Below are 17,639 nucleotides of genomic sequence, written 5' to 3' on the forward strand. Positions count from 1 at the left end.
TACATACACATACTGAGACTTTACATACACATACTTTTGATAAGATTGAGTATTATTTTTCTGTTATATACTTAGCATTGCTATTATTATATTACTAGTATTTTGACAATTTATAAGGACTTATTATGAAGACTTCTGGTGTGAGAAGATGCATATGTGTTCATGATTAACAGAAAAGGTTTCAGAGAAAATCCAGTTCTCTGGTTTTAATAAACTGGTGATTTCGTATCCTTTTATTTTTATTTAAATAATAATAATAATATTTTAATCTAGGGCTCAGCTGGTCGACCTGGTCAAGACGGCAGCCAGGGAGTAACAGGAGAGAGGGTGAGTTTCTCCTACAGCATTGTTCCTTGAGTTGATCCATTACACACTTTATGTAGAGCTTCTTAACAGAGGGATCATCCGTGAGAAACATTTATGATCGGAACACAATGATTACACTACACTGCATTCAGAAAACTAAAGGATCTTTTAGTTTGTGTCTCTGGAAGAACCAGGAAAGAACCTTACAACTAGGAAAATGGGGGGGGGGGGGTGTTACTTGTAGAAAAAAGCTACAAAAATCCAATGTGCCTGTGCACACATAATTAATGTTAACTGGATATACGATTCTTTTGACTTGACTTGAAGCCTTTTTTGATGGAGCTAAAGTTTTATTCTCTAATTGGATATCTATCGATCTATGTTGATGTTAGGATCCGGGTTCAAGCCCCAGCACTGCCAAGCAGCCACTGTTGGGCCCTTGCCCCAGGCCCTTAACCCTTACTCTTCAAGTGGTGCTGTATCATGGCTGGCCCTGTACTCTAACCTCCAAATTAGGGATATGTGAAAAAAGAATTTCATGTAATGTGACAATTTATAGAATGGAATAAAAGCTTTTATTTTTTTATTTTTAGTTTAGGGAAATTAATTTTTAGCAAGATGTATTATTATTTACGGAGGATCCTCTACGTGACACCTTTTTGTGTCTCTTCGACTCACGATGAAATCACTTATCGTAGAGTAGATGCACATGTCTGTTGCAACTTTGTGTTCTCTTGCCTTGAATGGTAAACATGTACTATCATACATTTAAGTCTTATTCTAATCCAAAATGAGTGTTTTCTGTTTGAACTTGTTGTTTGAATACGCTTCCTGTTCATCAGGGTTTACCAGGGAATCCAGGAGCCGAGGGTTCGCAGGGGCCTGTGGGAATGTATGTAAGTGAAATCTCGTCTTGTCAGTTAAAATATTGCTTCCTTGACACCGAGCTACGTGTTCCATTGCTCAGTAATGTGTTAACTACATGCTCATTTCTGATTGTGTGGCTATGGAAGTGTCACCTGTTTACACACTTCTAATCGAAACCACACATTCAGCCAATTAAAGGAGCAGTTTGTCATTTCCTGAGATGAATTTCAAGCACAATAAAAACGTAGACAAGCCTTTGTATTTCCTCTAACTGTGCCTGCACCTCTGATGATACTCTGTTTGTATTTTGGATAGACTATGCTAACCCTAGGGGTGGATCTAATTTCTGGGCCAGAAAAATTGAGCCTTGTATAGAAAAAAATGAGCAATATTTATCTCATTTTTTAAAAAAAAGAAATTTAATTATATGAATGTCAATAAGTCTAGAAACATGTTTCAGAAACTAGAAACTGCACCTTTAAAATAAAATATAATTTAATAACTCTGGTCTATCTGGTATGTGCTGAATTTGTATATTTTGGTGTCTGTAATTAAATATCATTTATGATATTATGTTTTTCTAGGGTTATCCAGGGCCGAGGGGCTTACAGGGAAGGCCTGGCCATATGGGAGAACGGGTGAGAGAAGGTTTTTTACTGTTTAAATTAAAATCATATATCTCTAGACTACATTCAGGATTATTTTAATGGTTTTATATATTGTGCATAAGTGCTCACAGTTATTGATTGTTTTAGGGTGAGCCTGGAGTAAGAGGAACTGTTGGAAAACCTGGACAGAGGGGACCCCCTGTAAGCAGAACTACATCTATTTATTATACTATATGACCCTTAAAGGAGCAGTGTGCAATGTTAGGAGCTCTCTGCTGTCTGTGAGATGGATTACAATTGAAGTTAAAATTATGATAAGGCTTTGGTTTGCCACAATAAAATTTAATTTCCCTCTGGTGTGGCTCGTAAATTGCGATGTTAAGCGGAAAAGGAAGAGTTGTGCAGCTGCTTTGTTAGAGCTGATTTCAGGGCCAAAAAAAACAACCAGATTTTCAATCAGTAACTTAGAGTGTAGTTAAGCTTGGGGCAGTGGTGGCTCAAGCAGTTAAAGCTGTGGGTTGATCTATCTATCTATCTATCTATCTATCTATCTATCTATCTATCTATCTATCTATCTATCTATTTATCTATCTATCTATCTATCTATCTATCTATCTATCTATCTATCTATCTATCTATATACCAATATAGGTACAGATTATAGATATTGCTTTCTCTCTCTCTCTCTCTCTGTCTCTCTCTCTGTCTCTCTCTCTCTCACTCTCTCTCTCTCTCTCTCTCTCTCTCTCTCTCTATATATATATATATATATATATATATATATATATATAGAGAGAGAGAGAGAGAGAGAGAGAGAGAGAGAAAGGGAAAGAGAGCATGAGCGAGAGATGGCTTTTGTTGAGCTCTTGAGCAAGGCCCTTAAACCCCCCACCACCACCCACACACACACACGCCTTACTGTATCATGCCTAACCATGCACTCTGACCCCAAATAAAGTTGGGATGTGCAAAGAAAGAATTTCACTGTGCTGTAATGTACATGTGACTAAATAAAGGTGGTGGTATCTTCTACAGCGTCTTTATGATTTTTTTCCTTGTACAGCTTTTACAGAAAGCTTTTACAGCATGAATATTGTTTTGTTTTGGATTCTTAGGGCCCTCGTGGTACACCTGGAGAGAGGGGCCCACCTGGACCTCAGGTGTAGTGTTAACCTTGTGCTAAAGATTAAAAAACAAAGGATCTTACAGAAATGGAACTTCTTCTTAAGTATTATATTATATTTTGCAGGGCCGCCAAGGTGAGATAGGACCAGCTGGTATACAAGGACAACCTGTGAGTATCTCTTATTGCTAAAACGTTCTTGTACATGCAGTAGTGCTGTCGAATTGTCAATTCTGACTTGTCTGAAGACGTTTCTTAATTATTTACAAAGACGCTCTGAGCTACAAGTCAAATCAAAGGTTTTTATTAATTTACTTGCCCTCATACATCGTTCCTTAAGTAATGACCTACAAAGAGTGGTGAATGTACCACAGTAAATGCAATTATAATAATGCAATTATTAATATGGATACAGTTGAGATTCACTGAGAAGAATTTTATTTTGTATTTTTGGAAGGCGTTTACAGTGTAAATGGTTTGCAGTCTTAAAGCTGTGATTTTCAGGTTCTTCAATACCATGACAAGTGGTATTGAGAAGTGGTTTTTTGGATTGTTTTTGGATTGTTAGACAGAAAAAAAGAGAGAATGATAGATGATAGAATGACTCTTTAAAACTGTTGGAAAGAAGGGATAACAAGAACTAATATGTTTTCTACAACACTAAATGTGACAATACCTGATAAAACGTACAATTTCTTAATTTTTGATATATAAAAAATGTTAGCATTTTTAAATGGCTGTGACATAAGAGGAATAAAATACTTTAGAGTTTGAGGAATCAAATTAACATTGGGATGGGTTTAGCTTTCCCTACATGAAAAACGTTACCTACCTCTGAATAATTCATCATGGTTGCCCAGTTTCTGCGTCCCAAACCGCATATACTGTCCATATGGAGGCTGCAGTATTCGAAAGTAAGAACTGATGCTGATTGGCATGCATTTAATACACTAGTATGCAGTTTGGGAGCGTATTTGAGGCTTTTTATTTTTATTTTAACTAATGGGAATTTAGGATCTTTTTAGTGAGTCATATGATTTGACTCTGCTCACAAAAAAGAGTCGACTCTTTTAACTCTTTAAGAGCTTGGCAGTGGTGGCTCAACTGGTTAAGGTTCTGGGTTGTTAACTGGAGGATCGGGGTTCAAGGCCCAGCCAAGCTGCCACTGATGGGCCCTTGAGCAAGGCCCTCAACCCATCTCTCTCGCTGTATCATAGCTGCCCCTGCACTCTGACCCCAACCTCCTCAGTTGGGGTATGTGAAGAAAAGAATTCCACTGTAACGTATATGTGGCGATAATAAAGGCTTCAAACACCCCCCCCATTCTAATCCCTTCTGATTATATATAGTACAAGTAGAATATCTTTGTCATGCTTCCTTGTGCACACACACCAACTCTGTTAATTGTTTTTTTTGTAACAGAAGACATTTCTTATTTATTTATTACACATCAAACTGAATACATACTGTACAATCCTTTAGAATTTTATCAATTCTTTTGCTTATCAACAAACACACAAAACACACCATACTCACAACTTAATAGTAGCTGAACATACTAACCATTACATTTCATGTCCACATGGTGGTACTGCTGGTGATGCCCCTGGTTTCCTATCACTCGTGTACAATTTCAGGGTTTACCAGGTCCACCAGGCACTGTGGGGACACCAGGGAAACCGGGTCCTCCTGGCAGTCTGGGACCACAAGGGCCAAGTGGAAAAACGGGGCCTTTTGGATTGCCAGTGAGTGGGTACTCCTCATTTTACTCATCATACCACTGCAACCTAATATGTAATGAGCTGCACTGTACTTAATGAGTAACACTGATTATGTATCCTGACCGTCAGGGAGCTCCAGGAGCTACTGGGAGAATCGGACTATCAGGAGAGAAAGGACAGCAGGTACACGCAAAATTCCGATCAGTAGTCCAACACCAGATCCACTAAGCTACCACATCCCCTAAGCTCATAGAGTGTAATGGGAGTGTATGAGTGTATTGTGCTCTGCCTTTGTACCCTGTCCAGGGTGTCTACCAGATTGTGCTCCGAGTCCCCTGGGATAGGCTCCAGGTTCCCTGAGATCCTGTGTAGGAAACAGCTGAGTGTAGGATGGATTACTCTCCAGTCCGATCCTTTTTATAAAATGCTGCAAAACTAAAACTAATAACGAATGATGGGGCTGTTGTACTGTTGTGGTCCATGATAGCAACTGATAACGCTTTCTTTATATTAACGTACTGTCTATACCTTTGTCATTGTTCGCTGGATTTGCTCCCAGTCTGATTGGTCAAGGTGTTCATGTTGTATAACATCATATCTCAGAATCTAACGTCTGTACATTACTGTAGTATAAGAGGAATGAACCATTCTGTGACATGCTGTAAGTTCAGAGTAATAACAGTGAAGTACTCATTATTGTTAATGGCATTAATATGTTTTCTCCTATAAAATCAAACCATGGGTTTTATTTCTTAGTTATTCTATTATTCTGAAAATTTCATGATTGTAATTAATTAAACTTAATTATTCCAATTATTCCTAATTATTCCACACACACACACACACACACACACACACACACACACACACACACACACACACACACACACACACACACACACACAGAAGTTAAAAAATGTGAACATTAATTATGATTTTTCTTCTAAAGGGAGTTTCAGGACCTCCAGGTGACCCTGGATCTACTGGTCTGACTGGAAAGCAGGTTGGTTCAGTTCCTTCTATTCAGCAGATTAGGTCTTATGGTATGAGATACATTCTTGTAATGCATTGAAGCTCCTCCAAATAATACACTCAGTATTTTCTTAGATTATAAGCATGTTGTAATATTGTGTGCTGTAGTAAGTTCAGTGGAACGGTTCATGTCTCCTTCACGTCTTTCATATTATTGCCGTCTATTTTTATATTATTAGAAGTAGACGGTTCGGTGGATGTTAAATCTTTAATAAAGTGTGTGTTTGTGTCTCTGCAGGGATTTCCTGGTCCTCGGGGGTTAGAAGGGGCATCAGGGAGAAAAGGAGAACATGTGAGTTAGCCTGAGAAATCAACACTAACATATGTGCTTTCAGTGCAGCTTCATGAATCATATACACTTTGTTATATTTTGTCCTGCACTGTCTTTTGTCCTGCACTGTCTTGCTTGTCTTGTCCTGCACTGTTTGCACCAGGTTGCACAGTTGCACTTTATGTGGCTAAGACTACTTACATGTCCTTAGCCCTGTCTTTGTTTTATGTAGCACCTTGATCCTGGAGAAACGTTGTCTCATTTCACTGTGTACTGCAACAGCTATATATGGTTGAAATGACAATAAAAAGCTTCTTGACTCTTGACTTGACTCTTGATATAGTGGCGTTTATGAGATTTTGAAAATATTACCTTCTTTTGTTCACTTTTTACACTTTATTTATTTGTATTCATTACTTGAATTTAGATACTAGGTCAATCGGACTATATTCAAGACAGTTCACCTGTACTTAAAATTGTTGTCAGATTTTGCAGCTGTTTAGACACAATTGTTTGTTAACTGTCTGTTAAAGTGAAAATGATGTGTGATAAATTCTGTCCCCCTTCAAAAAAGTTGCCTTTTGCATTCAAAATACGTTAATAACAAGCGAAAAAGAATTCATTTACATGTCAGCATTTTTTATGAACAAAACACAACAAGAGAGAGGCCAAAAGTAACATGGTGCAAAATACAGAGCAAAGAAGGGAGCAGCTTTGATATCATCAGTTAGTCATCTGCTTAACTAAGTCATAGGCAAGTATCTCTGTCCTCCTGGTTGACGTGTCATTGGATAGTGGAATTTTCTTCACTTTCTCTGAAATCTCCTTTCTCTCCTTTCCCTCAAACAAAGCCCTTGCTATCTCTACTATACACTCCTTAACTATCTCTACATCAGAGAATAGCTTCTTGTTTTGTCCCAGTACACAGGCCACAAAATGCTCCTGTAGCTCTTATCTTAACTTATCTCTTAACTTATCTTTTCTTGAAGACTTTAGCCGTCTTAGTTTTACTGTCCTTTACCTCTGTATTTTGTGGATATTGCCATTGGGGACAGATCTGGATTGAAATCACTTTGAGAAGCACTTTAAGACGTGCTGTTTTATAGTATACAGTATTATATACTTATTATACAGTGCATTTTTTCATTTATTATTTCTATATGTATGTTTTATTTATATTTTTAAATAGATATTCTTTATTTTATTTTCCATTTATATTATATTTCTATTTCTATTTATTTATATAGAGTTCAAATAAAAAAATAAAATATGGAAATAAAAAAAAAAGGATAAGGTCGTAAAATATTGCTCTTATAAAATAAGTGCCACAGTGTCACTTTATATAGTTTATACACTTTATACACTATTTACACACCATACTGCACCTGGACACTTTAAAGACAAAAAAACATAAACATTTAAAAAAAAAACATACTCGTTTATGTATATGTATATTTTCATATTTTATATAGTTTTTTTAATATAGTTTATACTTTTTTATTTATCTATCTACTTTTGGTTTATTTTTTTATCCTAAATTGCATTCCTTTTTTTATGCTTATATACCGGACACTTGCGAAAAGCATTTTGTACCCTGTATGTGTGTGTATTTGACATAGCTATGCAAAAAAAAAAAAAAAAAATCAACTTACACTTTTAAAAGGAAACAAACTCAGTTGTGAAGGTTAAAGTTTATCACTGCACAGCATAACACCAGGCCATAACCTCCTCTGCACCCATTCTGCATTATTATCATATAATAATACATGAGTAATAATAATAATACATGAGATTTCACTTTATTATTAACTTTTTTCACTTTGAGACTCTTTGGGTGTTTTTACACAATAATTTTTGTTGTTGTTTGTTCTTTACTTGAATTTGGATTTTAGGGCTCAGCCGGGTCTGTTGGGAAGCCTGGACCACTGGGAATTCCTGGAGGTCCGGGGCAACAAGGGCCTCAAGGGATGCAGGGAGAGAGAGGACAGAGTGGCAACGAGGTCAATATCCATGACCTCCATTAATTCCAAAATGATTTCTATACAAAGATGTACATTAGGGTGACTTAGTGCAAAAGGTGAATATTTCTTTTTCTTTTTTATTATAGGGGTCTGCAGGACTTGTGGGCAGTATTGGAGATCCAGGCCATAAAGGACAGAAGGTACACTGTACACTTTTATTTATTTATTTATTATATACAAATGATTGTGTAATCTATATAATTAGACAAAATCATTTATTTATTTGACTTTATTTTTTACACATTTTCAGGGTGACCCTGGACTACGGGGGACCTCAGGGGATGCAGGGCCTCCGGGATATTTTGGGATCAAAGGAGAAAGAGGTCGAAAGGGTGATAAAGGCTTTGCTGGATTTCGTGTGAGTTTTTACCTTCATGTGGCCTTGTGATTTATTTCTTTTTTGTCCTCTTATGATTTTAAAATTCTTTGTTCTGACGTGTTTTAGGGTCAAAGTGGACTGATGGGGAAAACTGGACCAGCAGGATTGTTAGGATTAGAGGTATACTAAGGCAGAAGTGGAGTTTTAATCCACCTGTTCTGCTTTCATTGTAAAAGGTATTATGTATATGGGCACCGAATCAGAATCGGAATACTTTATTATTAACCCCCAGAAGGAAATTGGGTTTGTTACCACTGCTCCAAGTTACCAAAATAAGAATACAAAAAAATAGAGACTTACTATATATACACAAGAAAATATATACAAAGGATAGTATTTAAATAACTATACCAGTAACGGTGTATTGTTGCACAGTGAGATATGTTGGGATTATAAAGTTTGATGGACAGGTAGAAAGGATTTCCTGTGTCCAGAAATGAGACACCGTTCTTGCTTCAGAGTTCTTAGTCCAGTCGAGTTTATTGTTAATGTGAACTCCCAGGTATTTGTAAGCTATCACCATGTCCACAGAGACCCCATGGATGGAAACAGCGGCCATAGAAACGAACAGAAAAGAACTGAATTAAAATAGCTAAATGTCAGTACTATTATAAAGCAAAAGATATGCTTCTATACGTTACTTTGTGCTCTAGAGTCATGCTTGAAGACCACTCTCATCAGGACAGGAATGTTGCTGTATAGGATAAAGGGTTAGTAGTTCTTTAGATGAATGGATCCAAATCATGCAGACATAAATGCTCCAAACAACATAACAGCACGAACCACTGTTTTCTTCTTATTCCATGTTTCTGAAAACAGGCATAATATAATATTCTTGTTTCCCTGCATATTATTTCATATAAAATTTCATATTTTGCTTTGTATTGTGATTAAATAATGTCATTAATTATGTGGGTGTTTATTCACAGGGTTTGATAGGATTCAGAGGGTCTCCAGGACAAGATGGTGAACCAGGGCTAAAGGTATCTAATTACTTTCACTGTTCTCATCTGTAAACAAGATATAGAGCTTAAATACGACAAGGAAAATATAGCATCCTGCATGTTTTTATTATTTTTTTTTTTTACAGGGTGATCCTGGCATTAATGGTTTGACAGGAGCTCAGGGAGAAACTGGAAAGCAGGTAACCTTCATGTTTTATGGTTTTTAAATTGATGTGGTCTTGCTTAGGGTCTGTTTATGCATATATATTGGGGGGATGATGTAGCCTAGTGTGGGGATGTGGTATCCTAGTGAGGGGTGGGGGACAGGGTGGGGGATGTGGTAGCTTATTGGCTAAGGTGCTGGACTATCAATTGGAAGGTTGTGAGCCCAATTTTCAGATCCACCTAGATGTCACTGCTGGGCCCCTGAGCAAGGCCCCCAACCCTCAATTTCTCAGTTGTTTAAAATGAGATAAAAAAATGTAAGTCGTTATGGATAAGGGCTCTTGCCGAATGCCGTTAAAGTGTAAATGTTGTGTCTTTTGATTTTTTTTTTTACTGTGTAACACATAAATAAAATATATATATACATACAGTATATTTGGCTTCTGTGACAGGGGGCAAGTGGACAAAGAGGACTAAAGGGAGAGAAGGGAAAACCTGGACCAGAGGTTGGTATATTGTTGTATAACTTGTTATATATTGTTATCTCTCTCTCTCTCTCTCTCTCTCTCTCTCTCTCTCTCTCTCTCTCTCTCTCTCTCTCTCTCTCTCTTTCTCTCTCTCTCTGTCTCTCTCTCTCTCTCTTGCATACTGAATCATCTGATAATAACCCCTGTTTCAGGGTGCTCCTGGTCTCAGAGGCTCTGAAGGCTTGATGGGACCTAAAGGTTTACCAGGAACTGAAGGTTCAAAAGGTGAGCCAGGCAGACCTGGATCTCCAGGAGAAGCGGTGAGTCTCTCTCTCTCTCTCTCTCTCTCTCTCTCTCTCTCTCTCTCTCTCTCTCTCTCTCTCTCTCTCTCTCTCTCTCTCTCTCTCTCTCTAAAATAGGCTATTAATCTGCTCTAATTTACACCTAATTCCATTATTTTACGGCCCATCTAGGGTCCTGACGGCTTTTCTGGTATCAGAGGGCCTCCTGGACTTCCAGGATTAGAGGTACAGTCGGAGAGAAGTTTTATTTTGTTTAAATATCCATATTATACATTATGTCCATTAATACACATGCAGGCTTGTCAATCTCTCACCATCTACCAATTATTTTTGCTTTTTGTGTGCAGGGGCTTCAAGGGAAAATGGGAGATCAGGGGGCTGTTGGACCTCCAGGACCACAGGTTAGTGTTTCAGTCCTTTAAGTGTACTAGTATTTATTATAACTGATATCATAGCAGAAAAATCCTGAAGCCCTACTGTTTTATCAAATCACCTGTCAACATCATTTGAAAAAAAAAAATGAGCAAGGGATAATATCTCAAATCTAATCAACTTTATCTACAATGTCTTATAAAATGATTCTAATAAATTATAATAAATAATAAATATTATAGTATTATGAACACTATTTCTAGGCTTTTTAAGTTTTACATTTTCTTCTTCTATTAGCAGATAATTTAGCTAATCTACAGCTTAAAAGTAGTAAAACATGCCTCGAAATATACTTAATCTTGTATATTGTTTATTGTAATCTTTTAATAAGAAATAATAGATAAAATGAATAGATTCAAGATATTTTAGCTTGCTAAGATGGATAAGATGGCATATTCTGCAGTGTATAACATGTTCCAGTGTGGGTTTTTATCTGAAACTTCCTGTTTCTTTGGAAAATTTGGGTACTTAACTTTCGCAACAGATAAAATAAGTACTTAATCTAATTTATAATGGTTTAAAGTGTTTCTTAGCCTTTACAAGCACCTCATTTCAAAGCAACCACTGCCATGCAACTGATCTAACTAGTTTCTTCATTTCAGGGTTTTTTTCTGGCCCAGAAATGAGCTTCTTTCCCCTAGCCAAAGCAAACAGCACGGTTTGAGAGACAGCTTACCGCTAGAGGGCTCTAAAATGTACATTCAAGATTAATCAAGATCTCACCACATTAATAAACATACGCTTTCCTCGCTTTGTTTTTTTTTTCAGGGTCCAAAGGGCAGACCTGGGCTTGATGGAAGGGATGGACAGAAAGGTCAGAAGGTCAGGACACTTTTTATTCTACAATAGAATTATAATATTTTTTTAATATATTTTTTGTTTAGCAAGGTGCAAGTAAGGTACACATCAAGATTTCTCTCTGTTTTGGCACCTTGGTGGTGAAATGAACTTTTCCTAAATGTCCAAATGACTTGAGTCACTGTCAGTCTTTAAACGGCATCTAAAGACATCTAGCACTTAAAAACACATAAAAAATGTTTTTTTTTAAATCTGTGACATAGCTGTTAAGCAGTGTCAAGTATCCATTGATAGAGACAACAATCTGGTACAGTATGTGGTACCCCATGGGCATATACCCTAAAGGGAGGTAGTAGAATAGTGGTTAAGGTGTCGGTCTACCAATCATAAGGTTGTGAGTTTGAATCTTTGAGCAAGGCAATTAACCCTCAATTGCTCAGTTGTATAAAAAGTACAGTAAGTTGTGTCTGCTAAATGCAGTAATGTAATATAAATACAACAGAGCCCTTCTATAAGTTGCTCAGGATAAAGACGTCTGCAAAAAGGCATAAATGTAAACATCAAGTGATGAATCCAAACCGATTTTGTTTACTGACTAGAAGCTCTTATGTGTTTTTTTAGGGAAAGGATGGCAGAGATGGACAGCCTGGAAATACCGGGAACCCTGGACGTCCGGTAATTAAATCTAGACGGTTTCCACACTATTATTAGGTTTATATCAAAGGATGTTATCAGCTAAACTAATATATTGATTTTCTCTTAGGGAAAAAGAGGGAAAGCTGGACAGAAGGGACCGAGAGGGCTCAGAGGAACGAAGGTGAGACATGACTACATCTATATAATATAATAACTCATTATGGAAATCTGATCTCATTAGTCATCTCATTTTGATTAGTCGACTCAATAAAACAATATTCACTAATAGATTTTCTTGTTTTGTTATTTTTCAGGGTCCCCCGGGGCCTGTTGGGTGGACTGGACCACCAGGAAGGCCAGGTCCATATGTGAGTGATATAACCTGCTTTGTTATTCCAAAATTGATTCCTAAGTCTAGTTGTATTGCACAAAATTAGCACTTTAGTTATTAAGTCATGTTGTGAGGAAATCATCCAGGGTGCAGGGGTGTAGAAGTGTGTTAAATTTGGGACAGTGAATGCTACATTATCGGGGTTTTTCCCATACATTGTTTTTTCACATTGTCGAATCCTGATCATCGAATCTTGATCTGTTATTCTAGCCAATATTCTAGCCTAGAAGGGCTTTTTTTGATAAATACGGGTGTATATATGATGCTCTTTTGAATCTCAGATAAAGGAGAATTTGTGAACTTCAAGTGCAGGAAGACTGAAGGACCGAAAGATTTGTCAGAAAGCATAATAACCCTTCTCACTGTTAGATTATAGATTTTGGTTAAACTGTGTCGATGTCGTCTATCTTCTTCTTTGGTCTGCAGGGTTTACTGGGAGTAAAAGGAGAAAAAGGAGAGAAGGGTGAACAAGGACCACAGGTATGATTCAGTGGCAAGGCAAGGTCCACCGTCATATTTTCTTTTTCTTTCTTTCTTTTTTTTTGTATTATTATTTATGGAATTCACTCAAAATAATTACTTTCTATTTAAGATGAAAATATACTTAGAATTCTTTTCACTGAGACCACAGTAATATTGATAAAACAGACCCCAGGTGTTCATTAACATTCAGCTGATTCACATATTCAGGATAATGGGCAATATGGTTCTTTTCAGTGAGTCAGATCATTTGACTCGGCTCACAAGTAAGAGTCTTTTGCACCCAGATGGCTCCTTAACATTATTCCTTTTGTCAAAACGGAGCCAGTTTGTTAATCTTTTGGCCAGTGATTGTTCCTGTTTGTCTAACTATAGATGAAGTTCACACTTTACCTTCTAATTAGTGGTCATTTAAGCAGTTGGAGGCCCAAACAAAAATTTCCCAATGGCTATGTAGTTCACTATGGAAAACTATTTTTTTCTTTTTGTGGGTCTTTTAAAAGGAACGGTAATTTTTTTCTAGGATATTTTTGACTCATTGTGTCCACTTAGAGTTTAGTAGTTAGTGGTGATGTATCATTAGCATACGAGTCAAATTCAAATCATACACAGTACAACATGTAGTGAAATGTTTTTATGACTCTCCATGATATAAAAATTCCTAATTAACTAAAGTTTTTCATGTATAGTAAGTTATTTTATAGTTAGCATAAATTTCTCAATGTCTCGTTGTTACATAGAATACAGAAAAATAATTTATATACCGACATAAATCATTATATAATATTTGTCTGCTTTCTATATGAAGGGAGAAAAGGGGGGAATGGGACCACATGGACCACCAGGGGGCGATGGAGCAAAGGTATTTTCTGTTCTTCTATTTCCTGTATCCTGATAGATGTGTTAACTACAAGTGTCTAAAATCATTACATGTTTTACAGGGACAGATGGGGTTTGTTGGAGAAATGGGCAAAGACGGTCCAAAAGGGGAGCAGGTGCCATGTTTAATAACATCTAAAATACACCAACTGCAAAATAATCATAACATCTCAAGTTGTAGAGAGATTAGACATAACATGCCTTGTTTTTAGGGTGATATCGGACCACCGGGGAGAAGAGGGAACATAGGCCAACCAGGCATGCCTGTAAGCTACCGCCTGATAATATCTCATGCACATATCTAGCGTACAGTCACATTGGTTTGAGTTGTATTCAAGCTCGCACAGAGCTCTTACAGGGCAGTTCATGATGTGCTAATGAAGTCTCCAAAGCTCTTAGAAAGGAAAATGATCCTACTTGATCTACTCTCAGTGTAATATGACTGTTAATTCTGATCACTTCTGTCATCCACAGGGCCTGTTTGGAGAAAAGGTAGGGTTTGGAAGCATGAGTTGAGAAATGCATGTATGTATTGTGTACTGTCATTTGTATGGCAGAAAAACAAATCTGTTCTGTTTGCAGGGTTTAAAGGGGTTTCCTGGTCTTCCTGGACGTGCAGGAAATACAGGGCTACCTGTGAGTGGAATATTTCTAATCCTATATTAAGGGCTAATCCAGAAATTGACTGAGATTTATAGTATTTAATGTATCGATGCTTCCTGCAGGGACCACCCGGTCCTCCTGGACCCCCTGGATTATCTCTCAAACTCACAATGGCTGAGCTAAAGGCAAGTTTCTCAGACAGGATCACATTTCAAGGCTCAGCCATCATGATCATACACCATCCCTGCCTCTGTGTTACTAATATGAATGCTTTATTTTTTCACCCAAATCAGGAACTTATGTACCAATCAGACAGTCCCAACTACCCCCTTATCAGAACACTACTCAACTCTTTACAGCAAGACCTGCGGCTCTTCATAGATCCACCTGATGGCACTAAAGAGCGGCCGGGTACCACCTGCTTGGAGTTGATGATATGCCACCCGAACTACACCAATGGTATAACTGGTACTCGTTCCAGCTTGAATTACTTCACAAATGGGCTCAAATCACATACCAGAGACTTTTATATATTCCTAGACCATATGCTATTTGACTATTCAGTAACTCAGCATTCAGTGTTCCAGACACTTTCCAGACACTTGCTTATATTTTTTTCCTTTTTCATGAAGTTGTGACCCAAGAACAGAACCACACGTCCTAAAAAGCCTTTCATACAGATCGGGTAAACTTAGCTTGACCACGCTTTCTGAGCTTATAGAGAGAGTGGACATAAGTTATCCATACTAATGTACTCCTTCTAATTATAGTAATTATAGTTTCTATGGTAACCTCTATTACACCGGGACTTGTATGATGGACGTGCCACATGATTTAACTATACTTATAAATACATATATATATCAAATGTGGAGTTTTAGATCTTGAGTATCAATGAGACATTTTGTAATGAGAGCTTGGTAACAGGGATAAACCTGCAACAGCTTTCTATGGGATGCTGAACTTTGTTGTTTATAAATAGATAAATCTGAATGTAAATTCAAATGTAACTATAAATGGATAAAAAAAAATTTTAAGAAAAAAGAATGTAATAATTAATTTAGTAATTGTTGTAGTATGAGGAATAAATCATTTTGGACTACGCTGGAGAAAAAAAAGTAACAATACTTTAACTTTGCTGCATTTCTTATAAGCTGTAATTATTTTAACGGGCTTCTGTCATTCAAAATGAATTTTCAGCATTTGATAAACATTGTGTAATGGTGTGTTTGGTACAGGAATGTATTATATCGATCCAAACCAAGGCAATCCTGCTGATGCTTTTCTAGTCTACTGCAGCTTCACTTTAGGAGGTCAGACGTGTCTTTCTCCACTCCAGGCACAGGTAAAGCTTACAGCTCATTCCTCTCTCTCTCAGGTCTTATTTCTAGTCCTAAAAGGTTGCTGTGACTTTTTTTAAAACACCTCATGTATTTAGGAAACTAATACGTATCCATGTGCTGCAGGTCCCAGTGAAAGCCTGGCTAAAAGACTCACAGGAGGATTCTTTCACTTGGCTGAGCAGGACAGAGCAAGGCTTTCAGGTTTGCTGCACACAAAGCTCAGGGGATCTATTACCTTTTCCAGACTTGTTTTTTTTATGTTTTGATCTCTTTTATTCTCTGTTTCTGAAGTTTGAGTATACTGAAACCAGCGTGGTGCAGATGAGGTTCCTGCGTCTAAACAGCAAGCAGGTTACACAGAACATTACCTTCTCCTGCGGGCAAGGGAGCAGGCAGGGATCAAGTGAGAGAGAAATCAAATTTCTTGCTGATTCTCGGAGGCAGAGTTTCTTGGGGACGTTCAGAGATTGTGTGGTATGCTTCTTTTCGCATGTTTCCTGTCAATATACTTGACTTCCTGCCTTGATATTGCTCATTAATCATGAACTTTTAATTGCAGGCAATAGAGGAGTTGAATACAAGAGCTCAAGATTCAGTGTTCCAGTTTGAAACCGAAGACCTGGAGCTTTTGCCGATCAGAGACTTGGCGTTGTTTGGCCATAGTGACCTTGCAGAAGACTTTGGATTTACTGTCGGACCTGTGTGTTTCAGCTAGAGACCTCCAGAAGACACGCACGCATGCACGCACACACACACACACACACACACACACACACACACACACACACACACACACACACACACACACACACACACACACACACACACACTCACACATACACTCACACATACATTCCCTACAGACTGCTGACTGCTAAGCTGGTGGTAATTGGTCCCTCGCTAAACACAGCCAAATTTGCAAGCAAAAGGAGAGAAGCATTTCTTCAAGCTCTAGACATACTGGACGTTGTTGTTTTCCTAACAATGAGAAAAATGAACCAGCTTACACTTTCCACTTTCTTTTACCTTTTAGTTTACCAAGCTTGCCAAGTGGCACTGATACTTTGCTGCACACGTTGTTGAAATGAACTGTTTTGTTTTTGTTGTACGGTGTTTACAATGCTCTTTGTTTTAAATCAGCGCTTCTTATTTATATCATGCTCATGTTTTACTACATGTCATCATCCAGGTTTCTTGTCTAGCTATTGATACTGTACATTCACCTAGTTTGCTCAAAGATGCACTCTTATTCCAGGTTGACGCAACTTACGACCAAACGCACTGTGATCTTAGCTGAAGTTTAAGATGTAGGATGGGAGGCTGGCATACAAATGAAACAAATATATGACACTAATTGTGTGACTGTTGCATTGTAGTGTCACAGGACACAAATAAGGGGTCGAAAATATCGGGTTTACGTATATTAATTATTTCAGACGTGAACGTGTATGCAGCAAGCAATTTTTCATGTAAAATTTATTTTGGTGCTGTTGTCTGATGTGTTTTTTTGTTCAGGTCCTTTGTTTTGTTTTGTTTTTTCTCTTTAGATATGTTCAAAGATCATAATGTTCAAAATATGATAATTTATATGCTGGTCATTGAATTGATGACATTATGACAAGATATTTACATATTCAATGCAATGTAATAAACAGTTCTTTCTGTGTCTGATCCTGGATCTTATTTATTTAAAAAAAAATGCATCTGGCTAAAAGAAATGCAACAATTGTCTAGCCATTTTAGTCCAGTCAGTATTGTTATGGAAATATTCTGAGGCCGAATTCCAAATCGTGTCATACTTTTTACATAAGTGCACTAGGTAGTCTGAGCACAAAGGGGTTTTAATACAAGTTGAAGTGCACGAAAGAAGG

General features: G+C 37.4%; 1 protein-coding gene across 1 annotated transcript in view; it reads left to right on the forward strand.

Annotated features, from left to right (window-relative positions):
* The window catches only part of si:dkey-61l1.4 (collagen alpha-1(I) chain), a 63,436-nt gene extending 45,997 nt beyond the window's left edge, over positions 1-17,439 (forward strand). Inside the window, exons 33-68 of the mRNA XM_027162710.2 lie at positions 274-327; positions 1,149-1,202; positions 1,758-1,811; positions 1,929-1,982; positions 2,897-2,941; positions 3,031-3,075; positions 4,542-4,649; positions 4,755-4,808; positions 5,575-5,628; positions 5,896-5,949; positions 7,821-7,928; positions 8,036-8,089; positions 8,200-8,307; positions 8,395-8,448; positions 9,258-9,311; positions 9,419-9,472; positions 9,890-9,943; positions 10,117-10,224; positions 10,378-10,431; positions 10,554-10,607; positions 11,407-11,460; positions 12,058-12,111; positions 12,200-12,253; positions 12,387-12,440; positions 12,890-12,943; positions 13,752-13,805; positions 13,885-13,938; positions 14,035-14,088; positions 14,297-14,314; positions 14,405-14,458; positions 14,548-14,610; positions 14,719-14,884; positions 15,664-15,770; positions 15,892-15,969; positions 16,060-16,242; positions 16,328-17,439. Of these exons, the coding sequence (XP_027018511.2) occupies positions 274-327; positions 1,149-1,202; positions 1,758-1,811; positions 1,929-1,982; positions 2,897-2,941; positions 3,031-3,075; positions 4,542-4,649; positions 4,755-4,808; positions 5,575-5,628; positions 5,896-5,949; positions 7,821-7,928; positions 8,036-8,089; positions 8,200-8,307; positions 8,395-8,448; positions 9,258-9,311; positions 9,419-9,472; positions 9,890-9,943; positions 10,117-10,224; positions 10,378-10,431; positions 10,554-10,607; positions 11,407-11,460; positions 12,058-12,111; positions 12,200-12,253; positions 12,387-12,440; positions 12,890-12,943; positions 13,752-13,805; positions 13,885-13,938; positions 14,035-14,088; positions 14,297-14,314; positions 14,405-14,458; positions 14,548-14,610; positions 14,719-14,884; positions 15,664-15,770; positions 15,892-15,969; positions 16,060-16,242; positions 16,328-16,483 (2,535 nt within the window). The 3' untranslated portion in view covers positions 16,484-17,439. The remainder of the gene's footprint in view (positions 1-273; positions 328-1,148; positions 1,203-1,757; positions 1,812-1,928; positions 1,983-2,896; positions 2,942-3,030; positions 3,076-4,541; positions 4,650-4,754; positions 4,809-5,574; positions 5,629-5,895; positions 5,950-7,820; positions 7,929-8,035; positions 8,090-8,199; positions 8,308-8,394; positions 8,449-9,257; positions 9,312-9,418; positions 9,473-9,889; positions 9,944-10,116; positions 10,225-10,377; positions 10,432-10,553; positions 10,608-11,406; positions 11,461-12,057; positions 12,112-12,199; positions 12,254-12,386; positions 12,441-12,889; positions 12,944-13,751; positions 13,806-13,884; positions 13,939-14,034; positions 14,089-14,296; positions 14,315-14,404; positions 14,459-14,547; positions 14,611-14,718; positions 14,885-15,663; positions 15,771-15,891; positions 15,970-16,059; positions 16,243-16,327) is intronic.
* Positions 17,440-17,639: the final 200 nt, after the last annotated feature.

The sequence above is a fragment of the Tachysurus fulvidraco genome, chromosome 9 (genome assembly GCF_022655615.1).
Source record: "Tachysurus fulvidraco isolate hzauxx_2018 chromosome 9, HZAU_PFXX_2.0, whole genome shotgun sequence".
Taxonomy (NCBI): Eukaryota; Metazoa; Chordata; class Actinopteri; order Siluriformes; family Bagridae; genus Tachysurus; species Tachysurus fulvidraco.